General features: G+C 31.1%; 1 protein-coding gene across 6 annotated transcripts in view; it reads right to left on the bottom strand.

The window, feature by feature from the left end:
• LOC113385359 (disheveled-associated activator of morphogenesis 1) overlaps positions 1 to 23,876 on the bottom strand; it is a 340,934-nt gene that overhangs the window by 33,269 nt on the left and 283,789 nt on the right. For all 6 annotated transcript variants that reach the window (XM_026623204.1, XM_026623202.1, XM_026623203.1 and 3 more), the window contains one exon: positions 10,515 to 10,730. In XM_026623204.1, the coding sequence (XP_026478989.1) occupies positions 10,515 to 10,730 (216 nt within the window). The remainder of the gene's footprint in view (positions 1 to 10,514; positions 10,731 to 23,876) is intronic.

Genomic DNA, 23,876 nt, shown 5'->3' on the forward strand with positions numbered 1-23,876 from the left:
ACCATCACAGTACGATCGATTTGGCATTGACAAAAAATCTACACGTAACATCCGAACCCATAACAAGAACACTTTTCAACTCTGACCATAATCCAGTTTTCATGACCATTTCAGACAGACTAGACGTCGACCAGACCCCCACACGCAAATTTTTAGATTACACCAGAGCCAACTGGCCAATTTTCAGAGACATCATCACAGACAACACACGACACACTATGCCAATCGATACCAACACTGACATTGAGGAGGCTGTAACACACCTTACACTGACAATCACAGACGCCGTACAACAGACTATACCGACACTAGACTCAAGAACAACACCAGCCAACGACTTGCCAGAACACATTTTATTGAAAATACAACTTAAAAATCATATAAAGAAACTGTGGCAACGTACCGGTGACAGACTACTCAAGGAACATGTGAACAGACTGACAAAAATTATTTCCAATGAAATACGTGATCACCGAAACAACACTTGGACCAAAAGACTCGAGAACATAAATACTGACCCACACAAAATTTGGCAGACAGCAAAAAGACTGACGCAAAAACCAACATCCATACCTCCACTCAAATTAACTGACAACAATTACGCAACGACACCAGCAGACAAGGCGGAAATATTGGCAAAAAACTTTGAAAACATACATAAACAAAATGCCAATATGTCAAACGCAGACCTGAAACAAGACGTACACGAGACAATTCAAAACTTCACTGACCTCCACAGGGACAAAGACTTACGAATAGACCCTGCCACAGTTTCTGAAATAAAGACAATAGTTAAAAAATTACCGAACAGAAAAGCACCGGGACCGGACGGACTACAAAACATAATACTTAAACAACTGCCGACGAACGCCTACATTTTACTTACCCGGATAATAAATAGAATAATGACAAAAGGCTGCTTTCCCGCTTCTTGGAAAACCTCCACCATATTTCCAATAGTGAAGCCAAGGAAACAGCCAGACATACCACAGAACTACAGACCGATCAGCCTCCTCAACACAATGAGTAAGGTAGCCGAAAAGGTACTACTCAAAAGACTTAACAAACACATAAGACACAACAAAATCATACCTGACACACAATACGGCTTCAAAGAACGACACTCCACACTACACCCACTGACAAAACTCATAGAAAATACTGTTCTCAATTTTAACAGACGAAACCATACCGGATTGGTGTTGCTTGATTTCGAGAAGGCGTTTGACACCATCTGGATGGACGGACTTATACATAAACTCATACAACTGAATTTTCCACCATACATTACAAGAACATTACACTCATACCTCTCAGACCGTAACTTTACCGTACAAGTAGACAACGGACTTTCGACGGTTAAACAAGTGACGGCGGGAGTACCGCAGGGCTCGATCCTGGGACCGTCACTGTTTAACGTCTACATTCACGACATACCCACTGACGCCGACACCACCTTACTGACGTTTGCTGACGACACTGCCATATACAAATCATCACGATCACCGACGCTACTGACTACAAAGATACAGACACACATAGACAAGCTGACGAAATATACTGACAAATGGCAGATCAAGATAAATCCGCAAAAGACGGAGGCAATTTTATTTACTAAGAGCCGAAATGCCATGACTAGACTGACTGACTTAGACAAAATTAAAGTATTAAACTGTGAAGTTGAGTGGTCCAAAGATGTCAAATATCTTGGTGTGACCCTGGACCATAGACTCAGCTTCACAAAACATATTAATACGAAAATTGGACAGGCTTACGGGATGTTAAATCTACTGAGACCTCTCTTGAACCACAACGGCCCGCTAAGCGTGAAGAACAAGCGAACACTTTACTTGACACTGATAAGACCGATACTGACATACGGCGCTCCGGCATGGAACGCGACGACTAAGTCTAACTTACGGAAACTACAGACATTACAAAATAAGACACTACGACTTGTACTCAACAAAATAAGGGACCCACTGACTAGACATTACTACTCTTCAAAATACATACACAAACAGACTGACGTACCGACAATACTCGACTACATAAAAAAGCTCACTGAGAATTTTTATCTAAAATGTGGGGATCATCCTAATATGAACATCGCGGGCCTCGGCCAATACACAAGAGATGATATTTGGTATGGCAATCACGCCATGCCAAAATATATACTGATCGACCCATAGCGGCAATTGAAACTTGGCTCGACGCAAATATTCTCCCTCAAAGTGAATAAATCTTTTTTTGTTTTTCTCCTTTTTGAGTTATTATGTGTTATTATAAATAGTGCTAAGTGATTTTTTTTGGGGAATAAATTTTCTTTCCTCTTTTTTGTCACAGAATTATGTCACAACTTGTATATCTGAAATACTTATTATTGTATTGATAGAACAAATATGAAGGATGAAATACCTACGGGTAAAAATCCAAAATGAGAAATGCTATGTACACATATATATCTACTGAAATATATTTATTTATTATTATTATTATTATTATTATTTCACTCCGGTCCGATAATGCCTGGTACTTGTTTTTTAGGACGGTGCTCGTCAAGACGTCCATCATGTCTTGCGACATTTCCCGAGGCTCCCGCCCGGGAATTCTGGCGATTTTCTTACGATGTCCACTGAATTTATTAAAATATAAAATACTGTACTGGTTTTAGAAAATTTTGAATAACACTTTCAAATGTGCTAACTTTCAATCCATTACCAATTCCGACCCAGAATTTGGAATGAAAGTAGCAAAAGGCACGTTCACCTTATAATTTAGCGTCGGAAGCGGAGCAAGCCCCTGACAAATTTGCGCTTTGTTTACAAAAGACGCAATACAAGACCGATACTTAGAATCGACTATCTCGATCTTGTCCTCGTGTCCCTTTTTTAAGTTTATCTCGAGTGACGAAACTGAAAAGAGCAATTTTTTATATAAAAACAGAAACAGATGTTTGCGTCGTGCCTTATCATCACCAAGCGTCGCCGCTCCATCTGTCCGTAGAGACGGACGACAACTATACTGAAGGCACGAAGAAGTGTAATATGAATATTAATGAAAGCTAGTGGTGTGTATGGCATCGTACCTTAAGGCAATTTGCTGGAACTTCCGAAACCGCTGAATCTGCTTTTGCCAAAAACTAATCACCACTTCTCCCCGTCATTACGAATTAAATGTTTTTTGGACCATTCAAATCCGATGCTCCGATCCCTCATAAACTCAATTTCTATTTTCTACATCTCCCTATCAAGGAATCGAATGTTTTTCAAACCATTCAAATCGGTTGATCCGTGCGCCCGAAAACGTGGACGAAAAATTGTATTTATACATACATACACACAAACATCCATTTTTTCTGAGGTATGCTAAAATGACCAGAAACCTTCAAAACGTGAAGTAATGTAAAAATTATCAATTTCGATTTTTGGACGATTAAAATCACTTACTTACGGGAAGTTAAAAAACACTATCAATCGTTTTGAAAGTGTTTTGTAATAATTTTACAGTTGTTATTATTATCACTGTAATAATTAATTACTAATAGTTTGATAGAAAATAAAATATAAAATTGAATAATAAAAAATTGTAAGCGTAAATTCATTTTTTATTTTATACACACCTAATATCATTATAAATTGACGTACATAATTTGATAAAGTTGAATTAAATTAATTAAAGATTATATTCAAATCCTCAAAAAAAAATAATATTAAAGTTACAGTTCACATATGTATCTATTACAGCTAGAGAGAAAAAAATGTCATTTAATTGATATTTTTGAAAAAAAAACTACGTGATACAAATAAGTAAGATTATATGGCTGCAAAATGCTGAGGGCAAAAAATCCATTCTGGACCAAAAATACATTAAAAAACAACAATATGATATTCTATATTTCATAAAATTATAATGATATTGTCACAGTGATATACATAAAATATTTGTATAAATTTTAGCGTGAATAAAAAATCTAGTTTCTTTTAATTAAAATCCGTTTAATTATCCAGAAATGAAAGTAATGAAATAACTTGTTTACAGCGATTAAGCATAATAATAATTATAATTACTCTATTTGCTCAATTATAAAAACTCTAATTATTTGTTCTATTAAATCAAAAAAAAAAATTTGGATTGATGATCTGTTCGGTAGCTATGTGTGTAAACTCCATTAGAAATTTGCTATTCAAAGTTTAACATTGTATGTGTCTTTTTTATTTCAATCTCAATGCTTATGGATGCTTTCATTCAATATCACGAATTTTGTTGTTACCGAACCAATTTTCATGTTATTTTATATAGTATAGTGGAAATTTTCCTATCATTCAAGTAAAACTAACAATCTTATTCTCAAGTAGCTCATTTGTTAAAGTTTATGTTTTAATGGTATAATTAACTTCCCATAACAGTTACAGTAATTGCAAAAATCGAAAATGAGAATTTTTATTTATCTTTACTTTTCAAAGGTTTCTGAATATTTTGTCATACTTTAGAATAAATGTAAGTGGTGTGTGGATACAAATTTTCGTTGACGATTTCGGGAACACTGATCAACCGATTTGAATGATTCAAAAAACATTCGATTCGTATTGATAAGAAAACGTGCTGATTAGTTTTTAGCGAAGGCAGGTCTAGCCGTTCCGATGATACGGGGCAAAAAGTTTAGGAGAACGTAGCGTCCGATTTCAATAATATAAAAAACATTTTACTTGTGTTGACAAGTTGAAGAAATGATTAAATTTTTGGGAAGGCAGGTCCAGCGGTTATGGACTCTCAATAAAAATAAGTTAAAAAAATGTCATTTGGCGGTCAAAAATGTTTATTGGACATATGTACATCAAATTATCAGATATTTCATAGGGATTTTAATAACGTGTACATATTTTGTGTAATTTTTTTGGATACCGTACCAAGATTTTTCATTACGGTACGGAAAGTTCCAGCAATTTGCCTTAAGGTCAATGAACTGAATATAGGAGAACATTTAAATCTCGGTGCAGTATATTATACTACAACATTTGGACGTCGATCAATTGTCTTTTCTGGGTATAGCAGATAAGTGTATGAGAAAGTTGTTGTAGATAAACTTACTGGAATATTTTAAAATTAATAATATCCAAGAACTGCTTGTTACTGTGTCGAACAACGCATGAACAATATTAACCAAACGCAAAAAAATAAACCAAATTGATTTGTTTCAGTCAAGAATTACTCTCAACTTTGATTTACTATTATTATATTTGTTTTATACGACACAATATCCGCCCATATGAATTTGCATAGACTCAATGGCGTTCCAGAAATTAAATTTGCAAATCATATACTAGTCATGATAACTCGCTCCGATAAGGCAGGCGCTCCCAGTTCAACTAGCGTTTGCTTATTATTCGAAACACCTGAGCAATGTATGAGAAAGGATTTCATAGAAAAATTATCGTTTTTGCATACTTCTACTGGGTGAAAGTCATTTCGCGAGCTATTGATAAGTTTCAAGTTCAGGCTACGCGGAGAGATGTTGCGATTCGATCGAAAGTAAATGTAGTAGAACCGCCGCTTGCCGGTTCTCGACTTTTTAACAATTACACACCTGTCTGTCCCAGTGCGAAACGGTGCTAGGTGTAAGGTAAGCGCTTGAGGAACGAGCGGGGCGCCGAGCGCTGTTTATCGGATTCCGATGAAATTCGTAGATAACGCATAGTAAACGTTCGGCGTGTTGTAATAGATCAAACGCGGGTAACATTTTAATCGAAGTGTTTGGCACTAGATTAATTTTTATTAAAATTCAGGTGTTGGCAATCTGTAATATGCCGCGAAATGTTTTACCTTGCTGTCAGATATTAATGTTTAAAAACATAAGTTTTTCCCAAATACTGTTCAGATGTTAAATCGTCTTAAGGGGGTATTCTAATGTAGCGCGATGAATTTTAGGGCATTTTTAAAGTGTCGTAAAAGAAAGCAATGAATGTTTTTACTATCCACTTTTTTACCACTTATTTATTAGGATTATTATAATATAAAACAAACATTAAAAAATAAAAAAGTTGTAAATTGTAAAAACTGGCAGCTGATGAAGTGGGTGGTCTCAAAATATTGGAACCTCAGTCTTGACATGATTTCAGCCCTCCTAGCAATCCGAAATGCAAAAAATAAAAAGATTATTAATCTACAATGATGTCGCAATCGCCCGAACTAGCGATGAGTAGAAAAAAATTTTTTTTACAAATCGGCGACTGTTTGAAAAAAGTGTTTTTTTACTGTTTTTTTTGAGTTTCTCGAATTTTTTAAAAATAGTAAAAATCGGAATTTGGGAATAATCCTAGTTCGGGCTATAGATATGTCTATAAACAAGACTCTCTGAACATTTCAAGTGAATCGGTCGATTAAAACTCGAGAAATCGTCTCAACAGTACTGAAAAAGTCTGTTCTGAGAAAAACGCATTTAAAGTTTTGCGTGAAGCCAAACCAGTATGGAGACCGAGTCAGTAAAATGCCTATATCTCCGAAAAGAATTCAAATTTTCAAATACCTTCTCGTACCCATATTCTTAGATAGTTAAACTTTGAAAATATGAAATAAAAAAAAAATCGATTTTTTTGAATTTCTACACTAGAATACCCCCTTAAATGTAAAGTTATATTTGATATCTAGTTAATGAAAATGTATAATGCCGGAAGATTATTAACAGATTCATAAGTAAATAAGAAACTATGATCTGCTATGCTAGATTTGATAACCTATTATACCCATCCATTCCCACGAGAATATAGTCCAGTCATTTAACCTTAAATTAGGTAAGAATCCCAGAATTTGAGATACCCAGCTGTAAGTCTGTAAATACTTGTATATTGACACCCTGAAGTTGTCTCAAAGCTACATATGGTATTGACACCCTACCGGGTATCTCGAATTCCGAGGTGAACTTACTATAATGACTGGACTAATAAAAAGATATTCATTATACTCATCTGAAACTTATCAAAAATTGATTATATCAAGAAAAAAATTGGCAGGCACTTGGTTTTTTATTGCCCTTGATTCGATATACTAAAGTATATAGCACTGCTTTTATATCACATTTGGTACTCAAAATTATCAAGATTTTTCCATTTTACAATACTCATTAAATGTGCCAACTTTTGATAAAACTTGCCAACACACTTTAGTCATTTTTATTAGAAGGGCCACTCAAAGTCGAACAATTTTAAAAAATTTAAATTCATATTTCAACAAAAAGTGTTAATTCTTAAAAACTTGCTTCAATAGTGTTATTATTTTTACTGTGTTCCTAGAAATGTTATTCACGGTTACGGTTTTAAAATTAATAAAAAAAATAACCATAATAACCGAAAAGTGATCATAATTTCACCAAAGCTCTAGGTGGCTTTTAAAATCTCATAATTTCCAATCATCTTGAAATTATTTTTTTCTCTTTTTTATCAGGACAGTTAAGGTCTATACTATAGTATTAGTTTGACTAGATGTTAAGGCAGCGGTTTCCAACCTATGAGGCAAGCCTCCTCAGGGAGGCGCATACATCAATTTCCAGAATACTATTTTTAAAATTAACCGAACATTTTTAAAATGACAATAAAAAATAAACAGAAAATAATTAGTTTCCATTCATATTTTTACTGTTGGTATAATTTTTTTGTTAGAGCAAGGGGGCGCTGTGCAAAAAAGGTTGGAAACCACTGTGTTAAAGTATGGTCACCCTGCATAGGTACTTGATACTGCAAATATGTGTTTTAATATAACAATTAAAAATCAATAATCTAATCGTAAGGTATGTTTCTCCGAAATATTGCATTGTTACCACACTTTTGGAACACACCCTAAAATTAACAGGTTTTTCTACTTATTTACCGATGTTAGTTTTCATATTGAAAGAAGTGAATAACAAACAACCAAAGTCACAAAAAGAAAAAAAACGAATACTATATTATCATAGACACCCGTAGGAAAGTGGTTAGAGCAATGAGATTTGATTTAGGGATCCCTGGTTTGATATCTGCACCGAGCAGGCTGAAGTCAAGCATTAACATCGGTTTTCACTTGGAAATATAGTTATCAGTTCATCACTATTACAGAAATTGACTGAAATCACATAGAGATGGGACACCAGTTTGGCTTGTCATTTATATAAAATCGACGTAGTTAAGTCATCACAACATTCCTCACAAGAGCTCATGGAACTCTTAAATTTTGATCTCTATTCAATGATAAGAGAAAACAATCAAAAAAGAAATCCTTTAAACGTTAAGATAAAATAAGAAGTGGAGATAAATACATCTAGACCTCAAGTCAAAATTTTATGAAATATATCAGCCATTGTATAAATTTCGATATAAAATATGTTGTCATCTATAAAAGAATACGTAAAACACCAAATTAATATAATATACTGATGACTTTATATGGTTATCAAGCAGAATTATTTTTTATACTCTCTGATAGACAATGAATATAAAAAGTCTAACACGTATAATAAAATGTTCACGAGCTCTCTCTAAAAACGATCACCGCGTTATAATGATTCCAAACGATTTAGACATTTGTTTTGTTCATTGTTACAATAAAAAAATCTCGTAAAAAATAGACGCGGCGCGTTCCTCGAGTACTTTCGCTCGAGGCCGTTGCGGGTTCTGATAAGTCTCTTCTACAGCAATACCCATGTTTTGCTTATTTCTGACTCCAAACCGCATGTTGGTCTTTTGTTGTTCTGTTTGGCAGACATGTCAGTAATTGCGAATTAGATTGTAGTTCCGTTTGCGAAATGTTTTTGTGCCCGAGTATGCATATGATGTTAAGTTATTTGTATTGTTTTAAGCTGTTGTGTACTTATAGTTTGGGGCTATCTCGTACTTTCCAATGCAATGCAATATGTAATTAAATTGTTTACATAGAAAATGAATTATTATATGTAAAGATTGGTTGTGATGTACTTATTTCAATGAACTATATAATGCACTGTGGTAACTGTGGTAAGAACGTGAACCACTAGTTCCGGGTTCGATACCCGCCTTGAACAGCTCGATATCGAGCATCAAATTTCATCTGGGATTAAAGATCACAAATATAATATCAAGTGAAAAAAATTACGGGTACTGCTGCTGCATCATTATAGGAAATATATCTAATATAATCTTATCATAAAGAGAATGATCAACCCACAGGGTTGCCTTGTAGAAACAGAACAATGTGGAATGTTTTACAATAAAATGTTGTTCGTCGTCTTCCTTCTAGTGCTTTTCTCGCATTTATAATATGCTACTGATTAGTCAGTATATTTGTTCATTTTTGTGCTGCCATAATGCTTTGTTTTTTCTATTATATTGTCTAATAATTCATTTGTAAAATATAAAGTAAAATAATATATTGGATGTCTTATATTGCTTGGTATTTGTAGTCGGGGTGTTTGTTGATGTATGTCAAACTCGATTATTGAAGGAGAATCGGCACATTCGCTAATGTCTTTCTGCTCTTCATTTAATTTATCGAACTTTTACTTTTGTTGGTTGGATAATATCATCATCACATTCATCAATCTTCGGTTCGAATAGTAATTTCGCAAAATGTATGAATGTCTATTTGAAACTCATCTTCACTACTGCTTAATTCACAAAATTTGCCAGTCGCTTTGCCATATTTAAAAGCGCTCGGTCATTTTAATTATTAAAAAAAGACTATATAGCAAAGAAAAAGGCTAAAAATACTACTAAAATAATTTAAAATTATTTTCAAAATACAACACAGTTTATCACTGCTATATGTAATTTATTCAACTTCTCGATGCAAACTGAGTCATTGTTTATAAAATAGCCTGTGCCTCACCGAGAATGTTTGTCCACTCAGGTGGACAGCCGTCCCCAAAGAGTTAAATACTTAAGTTACGTTATGTTGAACAATAGTCCAAAAAATACTTGTGCATCTATTGATATTACGACTATTTCTAAAATATTGCCAAAGGGTTAATATGAAAATCTATCTTATCTGCACAAGATTCCAATGAAAAATACACGCAGGTCGGTTTTTGATCGTTCTCTATAAAAAAAATATTTAATATTTAAGATACTTAACACGTTTGCGGACGTGAATGCTATCGCATTCATCTTTAATATAAAGGAGAATGACATAAATGCTATAGCATTCAAATTTGAAGTCAATCATTTTAATATAATTTGAGATAACCTTAAGTGTTTGTAATTATTATACCTGTCAAAGTAATGACTAACTGACTCTTTAGGCATCAAAATAATCCCAAAATGATAAAATGATATCAATCATTACGTATATTTTTACATAATATGGCATATTATTTTGAAGGCTAATAATTAAATGTTATTATGAGTTAAGTATTTAGAAAATTAAATTGTTAGAAAAATAAGGAATATGCAATAATTTTTTTATAAGAACGGTGAGGCTATATTAAAAAATTTGGAACCACTGGATTAAATACAAACATGATCATCTTAAACCCTCAAATACAATTCAATATAATTCAATCCTTCCCCTACCTTTAAGCAGCCGCACCAGCCGCGCCTATTCCTGAGGGCCGGCATGTTTCTTCTGCGTTGTCCCTTAGCCCCTAGTCCGTTGTTGTCCCTCTGCGGATGGGTGCCTTTGCCTCCCGGCGGCGTAGGGCCCGTCGCCCCGCCGTCAGGAGGCCAACCGGTCCACTGCTGCAGGCGCTCTCGCAACGAACGCAGCGTCAGTGGGCACGCTGGTAAACCCTAAAATGAAAATTAAATATTGAATACATATTAAAAGTTGAAGAAATAAAATATACATATCTTATATCATATCATTGTACATATCTTAATACAAAAGAAATTAATAAACTGCTGATGTGCATGGCATCGTTCCTTGAGGCAAATTGCTGGAACTTCCCGTAACGTAATTAAAAATCTTGTAACGGATCCCAAAAAAAAATACATAAAATGTGTACACATTATTAAAATCTCTTCAAAATATCTGATAAATTGATTGGACATATGTCCAATAAACATTTTGACCGCCAAATGACTTTTTTTAACTTATTTTTATTAAGAGTTCATAACCGCTGGACCTGCCTTCCCAAAAATTTAATAAGTTCTTCATCTTGTCAATACAATTAAAATGTTTTTTGAATTATTAAAATCCGCTCTCTTAAATACTGAGTAACCGTTTTTGGCACTTTTTACCCCGTATCTTCAAAATGGCTAGACCTTCCATTGCCAAAAACGTCTCCTTATCAATACGAATCGAATGTTTTTTTAATTATTCAAATCGGTTAATCGGTGTTTTCGAAATTGTCGTCGAAAATTTGTATCCGCATATACACACCCACACACATACATCCGTTTTTTTCTAAGGTATGCCAAAATATTCAGAAATATTTGAAACGTAAAGATATATAAAAAATTTCATTTTCGATTTTTTTGCGATTACTATAACTTACCCTACGGGAAGTTGAAAAATATTAGAGTATTAAATCAAATTTATATTTATTTAGCAAATTCTTTCCAAGGCTGTTTAATAAAAATAGACAAAAAAGTTATCAAGTGCATACAAAAAAGTATTTAAATTCCATATTCCTAAAACTTGTAAAGACGCATTTTTCATATGAGATTTTTTTTAAAAATTCAATGGTTCAATGTTTCAGTGTAATAAAGCATAACTATCCCACAAATACAGAAGACAATTCCCTTCAATTTTTTTGTATAATTATTATTGAACAGCGATGAAACTTAAAAGTTTAGTGAACTGCTGTGATAATTTTTAACTATGTCCGTTTTTTATAGATGGCAATCCAAAGAGTTGTCACATCTCTGTAATGAATTTCATTATTACAATTTCTGTAATTATATTAACACTTTCCACTTGGATACCGTCGCTCCGGCGGCAAAATACATACTAATTCCGGAACTAAGAGCTATTGTCACTTGAGAACATATTGATCTCTAAATTTTCAAGTAAAAACTTATGTCAATATTACTTGACATCAGGATGCTAATGCGAGGCCGGTATCGAAACTGGGACCTCCAATTTGATTCCCATAGCTTTAACCACTTACCTACGGGTGAGCACAGTCAAACTTAAGAGTTTTTCAATAAAGGTCGTTTTGTGGTGTAAAAATTTAGGGGCCAATTCTCTACTAAAATAGACCATAACAACGGTCGTTTCTTTATATAAATTGGTAGTAAAAACTATCAAAATGCTATAAATTCGCTGTCCAGTCAAGTTTTAGATATAAAACATAACCTAGAAAACGTATAAATGTTACAATCTATTTTATCCTAGAGTTGGCCTCTTAGTTGCAACCACATTTGGTAAATGAACATCAAATATGAAAAACATAGTATGTTATTTATCAAAGAACAACCTATCCAGTTGTTGAGATTAGTATTAACAGTTTACTACAAATATAACATCATTTGTTTAATTTTACCTAATTACTAATCTAAGTAAGACAGAATTTCCGAATACCTTTTAATTTAATACAGCGACATAAAATTTACGATGTCAAACATCAGATTTTGGACCTTATCTACAGATCTATATCTCTTAATAGAAAGTAAAAAATGAATATGTCATAAGAAAACATCATTTATACGTGCATATTTAAATTGCCAATTAAATTCTTACTGTTCCTACTAAAGTAAATTATAAACACTGCGATAAAATTTCACAATACTTTTATAGTAGAGAGATAAAAAGCAGGAAGATACGGACATATCTGATTTATATGCACAAATGTATCATCTACATAACGTATATCTACTTCCTTATTGAAATATAATTAATTAAAAATATAATACGTATCGGATTAAAAATATTTCTCTCAAATAACAGAGAGTTAGCTACTTTTCGTTGGAAACTTTGTTTGTTCGAGAAATTCATAAAGACAATAGCACAATTTTATGTTATTCACTTATTATCTAAGAATAATAAAAGAAATGTATTTAATGCACGCAAAGTTATCGTCACTTTTACTACACGATTGTTTGTTTTCAGGCTTGTGTTAATTGAAGGCTTTCTTTGTGTTTTATGGTTATCGGACATGCTATAATAAAAGTACAAGGAAAACATTTTACACAATGTTATATGTAACATGTCGCATTATTTAATTTAGTCTTAGTTTTAATTTTGATATCCAACTAATGACTAAATTAAAATTTAGAAAACATCAGTAGTCATTCATGCAAAATTACCAATGACATATACCTTGCATGAAGCAATTCAGTGAAAGAATCAATTTTGAGCAGAAATGAGAAAATAATATATAACATAAATAGCCAACTTTCTGATAAAATAGATTATAACATAGCTTTGTTATGGCAACGCTGCCACGTTTCTATCTTCATATAAATTGGTAGTAAAAACTTAAAAAATGCTATGTATTTGATAGTCGTTTTAGATATAGAAAACGCAAAAACGTCAACATAGGTGCTATCATATCTACATCTTTCTGAAGTGTCATGATAACACATACGTGAAGTTAGGTTTCATGTGTAAAAACCCTGAGCGCACAGCAAATACATAGCATTTTGGCAGTTTTCACTAACAATTTGAATAAAGATAGGTAGGTCATTTTTATTGGACAATTGGCCCTTCAATTTCCATCCTCGCCCAAGATTTAATCAACTAGCTGGTATTAATATTCTATTCCTTCTTTGTTGCCTTTCATTTCAACCAGTAGATAAAAAAAATATACTGCTTTGAAAATATTTGATACTCATATACTTTACAATTTTTTATTATAGTTATATAAAATACTAGAAATATTTAAAGTGGCAAATAATATGGTTTCAAAACGAAATCGTTATTTTTTGTGATCAATATACGAAATTGATTACTGGCTACAAGCCAGAGCATAATAAAATTGCAACGATTCAATAATCGAGATATTTCTATAAACATATACTTGTTTATAACGTGACACTAATTACAAAACCAGGCAATAAATATTCATTAAACAAACTGATTAAAGTGACAAATTGATATAAATAAATGCGCTTTCGTCAAGTTTTCTTGAAAGCTAGCGATTTCAATAGTGGATCTGATAAATATAAAACTGGTGCTATTACAAAAAAATAAGTACAACATGCAAATGATTATGTGACAGAATACAAGTATTTTCATTAAATTAAATTAAAGTTCATTAAAGAGAATGTGGATTTTATCCCTATCCAAAAGAGAAACTAGAGTAGATTTTAGAAGAATTTATGATCTTGCGTTAAGATTATTTCGAAGCAATATCGGTATTTAAATCAGATTGAAATACACTGTGTGGTATCTTATATGTAAACTGATAATATAGATTCTAGTTTATTTTAGCTTTAGGTAAAATTTGTGTAATAGCAGACGGCAGTACAGAATTTATGGATATGATAAGCTAGTTTGAATATAGAGATAGCGATCTTATTGATCTATATCTGTATCTGAAACTCTTGGTGCTGCTTTTACATAATAAATCTTAATATTGACTGTTCATAAAAGCTGCTATACAAATTCAATAAATGTTGTTTGGCTAATAACATAGAAAGTTTTGCTTTGACCAGCAATCATAATTCAGGAGTCTTATGAGCAGTTGTGGCAACAATCGGCCTATATATATTTAATATATTTTTAAAATTAGAACTTATTATATTTTAATTTATTGCATCGATAAGGAAAAGGGGTATTTGCACTTGCAAACATATCTTAGATCTATTTTTTATGTCCAAGGTGGGTTATCGAACTTGAAACCATACAATGCCAAAGCTCTTACCATGAGATCACGGAGAAGCCATATACAAAAAGTTAAATCAAATATATTTGCAGATTTCATAAAATCATGCACTGCACATAATGCAATTTAAATGACTCAGAATTTATGAGATTATGCCTCAAATTTATGTTTGTTTGTCATTAGTGGACTATTCACAGAGGATCAACGAAAACATAAATTTTGTTCTTTTATCGGAATTCAAAAAGACATATGTAATACTCAATACTCCAGAACAATATTTATTCAAAATGACATATATAATACTAAGATATTCCAGAACAATATTTATTGCAATATTAAAAATATAAATACATACATAAAAAAAATTAAGTATAAATTTGATTACAAATTCAAATAGTAAAAAATATTGTTATGAACCGTTCTCTATATTATCTTTAAAGTTGGCAAATTTAGTTTGTAGAAAGGTTGACTCACGGATGTTAAACTGGCAAAAAGAAATTATTTAAAACTAGTATAGTAAGTTGAACAACTAAATCTATTACCAAGGGCTTTCATTGTTTGTTAGTAAAAGATAGGGCCAGTTTGAATTATCTATCACAAAATCTGAGTCAATTTATCAAGAAAACTTCACTTTCTTCACAAATTATATTCAACCTTTTGTTATTTATTCATAAACCACAGTTCATTGTTTTTACAACAGATACCATTTTCGGTAACGATTATTGCTATTTCAATTACAGTGAGACAATGTGAAACTGCATCAAATCGAGGACACGATTTTGAAACCCGATTTTATCAAACTGTCGGAGAAATAATGTAAAAATAAAAAATAAGACAAAATAATGCTAATGAAGTAAAAACTGGGTAAGGCAAAGTTCTGATAATTTATGATCGCTGTGGTTTTAAATCAGCCCGGTAAGTAGGTAAGGCTGAAAAACTCGTGTTTGTTTGGTTATTATGATAATATATAGTGCTTTCACGAGGCACAATGTTCTCCGTTTTGTTTTATGTTGTCTTTAATGTATTTATGAGAGTCTGAGGCATTAATTTATTACTTAATGTTTTAATGATTAGCAAATATTCCAGTCTTATGATGTATCAGAAAAACATCTTTGTTAATTATCAACTACCAGTTGCCATTAACACTCTGGTACATGAGGGATTGTTGCATTTTTCTTGGTTACATTGGTTTTATTTTGACGATAAATTAGAAATAGGTATTAAAATAATCTACTCTCAGATGGAAAGGTAGTTTTTGTGATCAACTAATTGATTCCAAAAAATATTTTAAGTCGTTGAAAGTTTGAATGGAAATAGTTTAAGGACTATGATCAATTATAAGATAGCATAATTGACAAAGGTGAAATATGAGTCATAAAGATATACGCATCTGTAAATTTTCACATAAATGCTATCAAGAGGGAAAGTTTAATATACGTGACATACACACTCAAATCAATTGATTAATAAATAAATGTAAAGCAAGAAAATATATTACATAATTTAATTTAATTGAGAATCGATAATTTTTTTTATTTTACTAAAATAAAGAACATGACAGAGTTACAATAAACTAAAAAATATTAAACATTACCATCTCAAAATCTATTCATAAAATTTTTGATGTTATTTTTAAATTTAAAAGATTTATATTTAAATTTTTGAACACCAATCAGAACTATATGCTCCATGAGTCTATAATATCCCTAGCCTAGTGGTATTAGAATGCAATAATGTAGTTCATCTAGTCCATCATCTATCTGGTAAGATTTTGATTATGGCTTTGATCTAATACTGATGATATATATGTTTCAGCCATGCACCAGAAAGGCTATTTTCTTTTTTTACAATAAATTAGATTAATCCCTACTGCTTGATATCAAGCAAGCCGAGGTGGTTATTGAATTTGGAACAAGTGTTTTATAGATCACGTTTTTACGACCACTGTCAGCTAAAATTCAAAAGCATAAACTTAGCATTTTTAGAATAACCAATCTTCAAAAAAAATATATAACAAATTTTTAACAAGAATTATTTTTTGGCTGATTTAAAAGTTGAAAGATCAATAAAAAAATTGTAACCTACCATCTATTACAAAGCAATTTATTAAAAGGAAGAAAAGTAAACGTTTTTCGTTAGTTTGCTAAGTTTATGTTTTAACGACGCTTCAAGTCACTCTGAATCGTTTGACACCAAAATTAGAATAAGTTAGAGTAAGTGTGTGTATGAGATAACGTGCGATGTCTTCAACGTTGGAGCTCAAATGTTGGAGCTTTCTTATGTTCTTAAATTCTTAGGTTCAAAAAGAGCTATTCCGATTCCAAAAATTTAAGTCTTTTGACAAAGCTCGATAAAAACTCAAATTCATTAATTTTGCGAGAGAATCGAACAATACACTTCTTTAAAAACACTTTGAAAATTAAAAAAAAACTGTTAAAAAGATATCTGTTGGAAATCGTGCTGATTAGTTTTTGCTTAGGAAGTTCGTGAAAGTCACCTCAATGCAAAATGCATCTTACGCTTATTTTTATATATTTTTACAATTATACCATATCTCTGCACACCTATCAAGTTATTAATTATATATTTTACATGCGTAAAATGTATAATTAACACGAATAAAATTCACCTTCATCCTACAATTTTGCACATATTACTATATTTATACTCACATGCATGTTAATTTAAATAATATTTCAAAACTAAATAGTTCAAACTTTCAGTTATATAACATATACCTATGCATATTGATATATTCAGATTCGTTACAAATATTAATAGCAAATCCGTTAACAAGAGCCGACTAACTGTTTTGATTAAAACCTTCCATGCAATCACAAAATATTCTCTATCAAAAGTGTCAAAAGATTTAACTAGCTCGTATTAAAAGTTTGACGTGATTTTAATTGCTTTATCGACCCGGTAGTATAATAAAATAAAAATTTTAATATCATCTAGGCACGCGATTCAGTTACGCTACAGTTAAACATCTCGTAAAATGTTGCAACATTTCGTGTAATTTATGTTCTATGACGGAATTCATATGTAGAATTTATATTTTACCTATGCTGCTCGGATTACCTACATATGGCAAGAATGTTATTAATACGCATTATAGATTTTTGATATTGTGTAATTACTCGTTTTGTGTCACAAAGACACGTTACTGCATGTTTAGCTGATTTATAGATATTAAAAATCTTGTATCATGATGCAAGTTGTTTTATGACTTACTTTTATTATAATATGTATTTATACTACACTCAAGGATCTTATATATTAAAATTCATAGAACTATTAGATGTAGTAATAATAGAAGTGACACAAAGTAATAGCATATCATCGCATGTGCTAATTACACACAAAGAAACTGTTTTTTGTTGATACTAACTTTAATATATGTATTTCAAAATGTTGTATGTAATTCTTTCGAGAGCTAATAACTTATTAAATTGGTATCTTTTTAAGGCCATCAAATACATAAATACCTAATTGCAATATTTCAAAGAACGATACTCTTTATACTTCAACTTAATTGCATTCTATAGTGTTTTATGTAGAACCTCGATATACATATGGCCATGTCATACTTGCGATTGTTGTTTCTACTTTTGTAATATATTATATATTAAATATTTCAAGAAATATTGACACATTTTAAATAATTAAACTGCAACTATTTAAAAGTTTGCAGTTTGCAGTTTGATTCCCCGCAGTATATATTTTGGCATATGTTACCAATTTTTTTCTCTATGCGCTCCAGTTGTATAAATTATTATTTCGGTTTCACAACAGCCCGTTTAGCGTGAAGAACAAGCGGACACTCAACTTAACACTTGTAAGACCTTTACTTCTATACGCTGCCCCAGCATGGAACGGGACAACCAAGACCAACCGACGGAGACTACAAATTGTACAAAACAAGGCTAATACCTGTTCGAGCCCGTAGCAATGTTTTGAGCATCCCGTAAGAAAATACTGAAATTAGGACTTTTTTTGAGAGTAATACACTTTTCTCCTTTTTTGTCCTTTTTATATGGTTGAAATATTGTATATATATATCACTGAATGAATTGTTAAATCATAAATTTTTGAGTAAAATACCTGCGGGTAAGAAAACTCGCATTATAAATTACAGTACATGAATCCATTGCAATTTATATACTGAAATAAATCTATCTGTCTGCCTGTCAAAAAACTTAATAACTAAGCACTTGTACCAATTTGAATAAAATGTAAATGGAAAGAAATGCCCAATATGACACCATTGGATATAATAATTCTGAACAAATTAACAGAGCTTCCAGGTTCGATGTCCGCCTCGGACAACCTGATATCAAGCAGCAGTGACATCGGTTTTCAGTTGGAAATATAGATAGTAATATGTTTCCAAGTGAAAATAGCCATAAACTGGCACTGCCGCATCAATTTGTATCAATAATAAATTCATCCCATAGAGATTCATCCTATTTAGATTCTATTTTGCAAAATTTGATGTAACTGTTATATAACATATAGAAGATAAATAAACCACTTTCAAGAAGTAATGTCGCTTCATTACCTCTGAAATCTAAAATTCAGCCCACTTCGGCACAATTTTAACCGCGTAATAAAATCTCGTAAAATATGACATAATAACCAATAACACCAACGACCAATTTCTCCTCGTTTTAATATACTCATCATTCAAAAAAACTTTTCATACAAGAAACCTCAAAGCCGCAGAAGATAAACTAACAAATCCAAAGAAGAATTTCTGTATCAGTTACCAGCGGTTTTTATACGACTTGCAATTATTTCACGTACGATGTTTTCACTTCATTCCATTTCAGGAGCATAAAAGTTATCTGAGAGTTATTTCATAACGGTCGAACGTGAAACCATTCATCAGTAGAATATAATGAAATATAAGTTAAAAGATAATGGATTTTTTAATGGATTCATTAACTAAATGCAGCAATGGCTCCCGAAAGGCTATTTCCACTTATCATACTTCAGACCTATAATCTCAAGTGACTATTTGATATCACTACTGCTTGATATCGATCTAGCTTGGAAGGTATTGAACCTAAATCTTCTGGTTGTTGACTTACGTGCTGAGCTCGGAACTACAAACAGTTTTAAAATATTCAAAATAAATTCGAATAAGTCGCAATGGTTTTCGACATAGTCGAATATACGAGTATATCCTCCATGTGGTTATTTTTCTGTACATCAAAATATTGGTATTCCATAAGACGTTTTAATGATTATTTTTACTGCTGACTATTACATAACAACCCAATAGTTAATTTATTTCGGTTTTGATATATTTTTAATAGGAAAGAAATCAATGGTAGAGCTTTATCAATTGTGATAATTTTTAATAGTAAATTTTGAGTAAGTTTATGCAGTAATTATGGAATTATGCATAAATATATATTACAGATTTAACCGCAATTACTTTTTGAAATGTATGCCAAACTGATCAAAGAATTTGAAACGTGCGTTTAATAATAACAAAATATCTTAATATTAACATGTTAACCGCCACGATAATATCAGAGAAATATCCCCATATGCCATGGTAACTTCAAATAATTTAGTTAAAGGAATGTATCAAGAAAACTTAATGTATCAAAGAAATTTTTTTGCTAAACCTTGACAAAAGTCCTGGAAAAATACTATTTTTTACATTATACATTTATGACTGGCATGGTCCTATATTAAATTTTTTTTCTCTACAAGAGGCCTTCTACCAAATCATGTATGTCATGCACAGGGCGTCAAACACCTATGGCTGACATGGCGATCAACGTCTTAAAAAAATTGATGTAAATTTAAATTTATAAAATATTAATTTCAACAAGCGTTAATCAAAGCCTAAAAATGGTAGAGTATAATTAAATTTTTAGTAACAGATGCAAAGACTTTAGTTTCATTTTCAATTAAGCAACAAATAGATTGAAAACTCGAACGCTGATTACAAAGCAGGTTCGTTGCATCTCATCTTGTTCGTAATGTAAACACGTCATTAACATAAAATTAAGTCGTAATGAAATGCATAATATTATACATGCAACAAAACACTATTGTGCCAAAGGCGTTGGAAGTAATAAGAATATCCGTTTCAATTACCTCACGACTAGTCTAGTCTACATTACACTTACAAACCCTTACAAATTCTTTATACACTTTAATTATAATTGAATAATCAATACAAGTTTTTATTCCGAAAAAAATTTTTTTGTTGCATGAAACTATATTTTTTATTTCAAAATATAGGGTGATCCATTTAAAACTTGGAATTTGGAATTTATCGATAGTAACTTGCCTGTAGGCCACACCGTTCGGAATTCGAAATTGAGATATATGGGAAAAAACTAAGAATTTTGAGACCTTTCTAACGATGTATAATATTTTATTTGTTTTCTTCACAGAAATATCTAAACCGTAAGATCACTAGATCACTAGGACCACTAGATGGACCACCCGTTAGAATAATATGTTACTAAGAAACAAGTCAGAATATAACTTTAGTTAGACTTCACACTTGTGATATCACATGTGACAACAAAATGTTACACTTATAATTACATTGTTATTTGACATTTTTGCCATTTGGAGGTTAGGTTTTGAAAGTTAAATGTGTAAAACGCTCGATCGATCAGCAAAAACATAGCTTTTTGACAGTTTGTGATTACCAACTCTAAACTCAGTCAACAAAAGAGACTGGTAACATAACTATTTAAATGTATTACATTTTTAATTGATTATACCAACCAACAAAATTTTGCAATGAGCTTAAATATAGGAAAAATATTATTCACGTAATAATTGTGCACAAAAACAAAAGAGCTTTAGTTAACCACTGAATGGTTACATCAGAGCTTGGTACGAAATCCAAGTTCTGTCTATAAAATAAGACAATTCTGTATCAAGCTCTATTCAAGTCAATATGATGTAATGGAATTTAACGATGGGTTAATGCAAAAAAATCTGCATAAACAATAAAATAAATAAGCAATAAACTAATTCCAAAATAGCCATGGACATCAAAATATGTTCCGAACAGGTTTATTCATTCAGATACCAACATGCCTACTGCACATGATCATTTAAAAAAAGCTGCAAAAAACTTAGGCACAAATCTATTTCAATTTTCCTATTTATATTTCAATTTTCCTAGCCAATTTTTACTACAAAAAGTTTGCTAAAAAGGTCGAAAAAAATCACAATAAATCCACATTAATTCTAGGTGTATACTAAAATTCATTATTGCTTTTATTAATTAAAACAAAATTTCTTTAGTTTTATATTATAATCATGCAATGAATGTTTTTCTCAAGACTCTCCTGAAGGCAATCCAAAGGTTAGCCTATCTACAGGTATAGGACATATAATTATTATTAGAATTTCTCCAATACTGATATTTTTCTAAATTGAAGCAGAAATGCTGGGGAAAGGCCATTTTGACTTGGTAACATTTATTTTCTATATTATCAAGTGAAAATGAATTTAGTAATCAATCACTATTGATAACTAATATTATTTAATTAATTGTGAAATTAATGTTGGCTCAGTAATAATTGAAAGAAAGTGGTTACTTAGATATCATAGAGATGAAGTTGTATTTGAAAAACAGTGATTTGAATCAATATTTCAGTATATATAATCTTCCTCAGGATTAGTTCTAAAGCAGACTTTATAATCTATTCACTCCAATATCCTCATTTAACCCACGCCTGACGTCATATAGGCTTATGGGTACAGTACTAAAGTATTTGGAGCACTGTTGAAAGTAAAAGTTTGTCACAGTGACATTTGTTTTATTGTTATTATTTGCAACTATAAGTGGATGGCACTATGAGTCAAAACGATTATTTTAATTTTAAATAAGCGACGCTTCCATTATATATGATATGAATGCACATAAATAATTGAAGCAACTTCTTGCTTATTGTTTAGTGATGAATAATTTCTTAGTACTATCAGTATCAAAGAAAAATTCCTGTATAATAAGTTATATAATTTTAACTTTCTTTATTCTGTGCTATTCAGTAATTTTTATCCCATTGTCATGCAAAATGATTTGTCGCTTCGGTGATTAACTGAAAATTACTTTTTAATAAACGCTTCGTTTAGTGTGATACATCTTTCCGACAATATAATATGCAGCACCATTGATTCGTGCAATATTTTATTTTTTTTTAATTTCATTTTTGTCATAAATCATTAGTAAGAATTATTAAATTAATTATTACAGTTATTACAAAAAAATATTCGGGTCAAATTAGCCTTACTACAGATGCGTAAGAAATGAGAATGGCACTAATCGACCAAAAATTTAATTAACATATCGAAAATTCTTATTGTTAAAAAAAATTCGAAAAAATATATAATTTTTTTTAAACATAACTATTGAAGAAACCTGAAAAATATTTAGATTGAAAAAGTAAAGTAAAAAATTTTGAGCAAAAAATATAGTAACAACATATAGTAACATCACAAAGAAAATGTGTGATATCAAAATTTGTGTAAATTCCATAAAAAAAATTATTTCAAATACTGTAAGGTGTTACACTTCAATTCCTATAATATTCAGTATAACTATAATAGTCATTAAAAATATTAAAATTATTTTATGTGTAATTAAAATTGAGAATATACAAACGCAAAATTTTAATTTTAAATCCTAAAGAAACAATGAGACAAATCTTATATTGTCAACAAGTCCAAATTTAATAATTTTAAATTAAACAAACAGTAACTAGAGTAATTAACTAATTGGTTGGTTGCGATTTTAACATTAATTAATGGGTTTGAGTACAAGAATTGCCAATTGATATATGTTGTGATTTGGAGCTCAGTAAAATGAGTTTATATATAATATATAAAATAAAGATGTATCAGGACTGTGAGAATATAGAAAAAAATGCTTCAATAATAGAAAGATAAATGGTCAACAAAAGTTCAATAGGTGATAAATATTGCTATTTATTAAATATGCACAATTTAATGTATTTACATAATAGAATTAATAATACATATAAATGTGAAAAAAAAATTAATTAAATCTGCAGTCTGCACTCAGCAAAATAACCAACAATTAGTTTTTTAAGCTAAAATTTACTCACAAAACATAATTACTGTCCATTACGCGAGTCGTTAGTAGAAAAATAAGTTT

The sequence above is a fragment of the Ctenocephalides felis genome, unplaced genomic scaffold (assembly GCF_003426905.1).
Source record: "Ctenocephalides felis isolate EL2017-DRISC unplaced genomic scaffold, ASM342690v1 CF-g0.4_SCAFFOLD_03571, whole genome shotgun sequence".
NCBI classification, from domain to species: domain Eukaryota; kingdom Metazoa; phylum Arthropoda; class Insecta; order Siphonaptera; family Pulicidae; genus Ctenocephalides; species Ctenocephalides felis.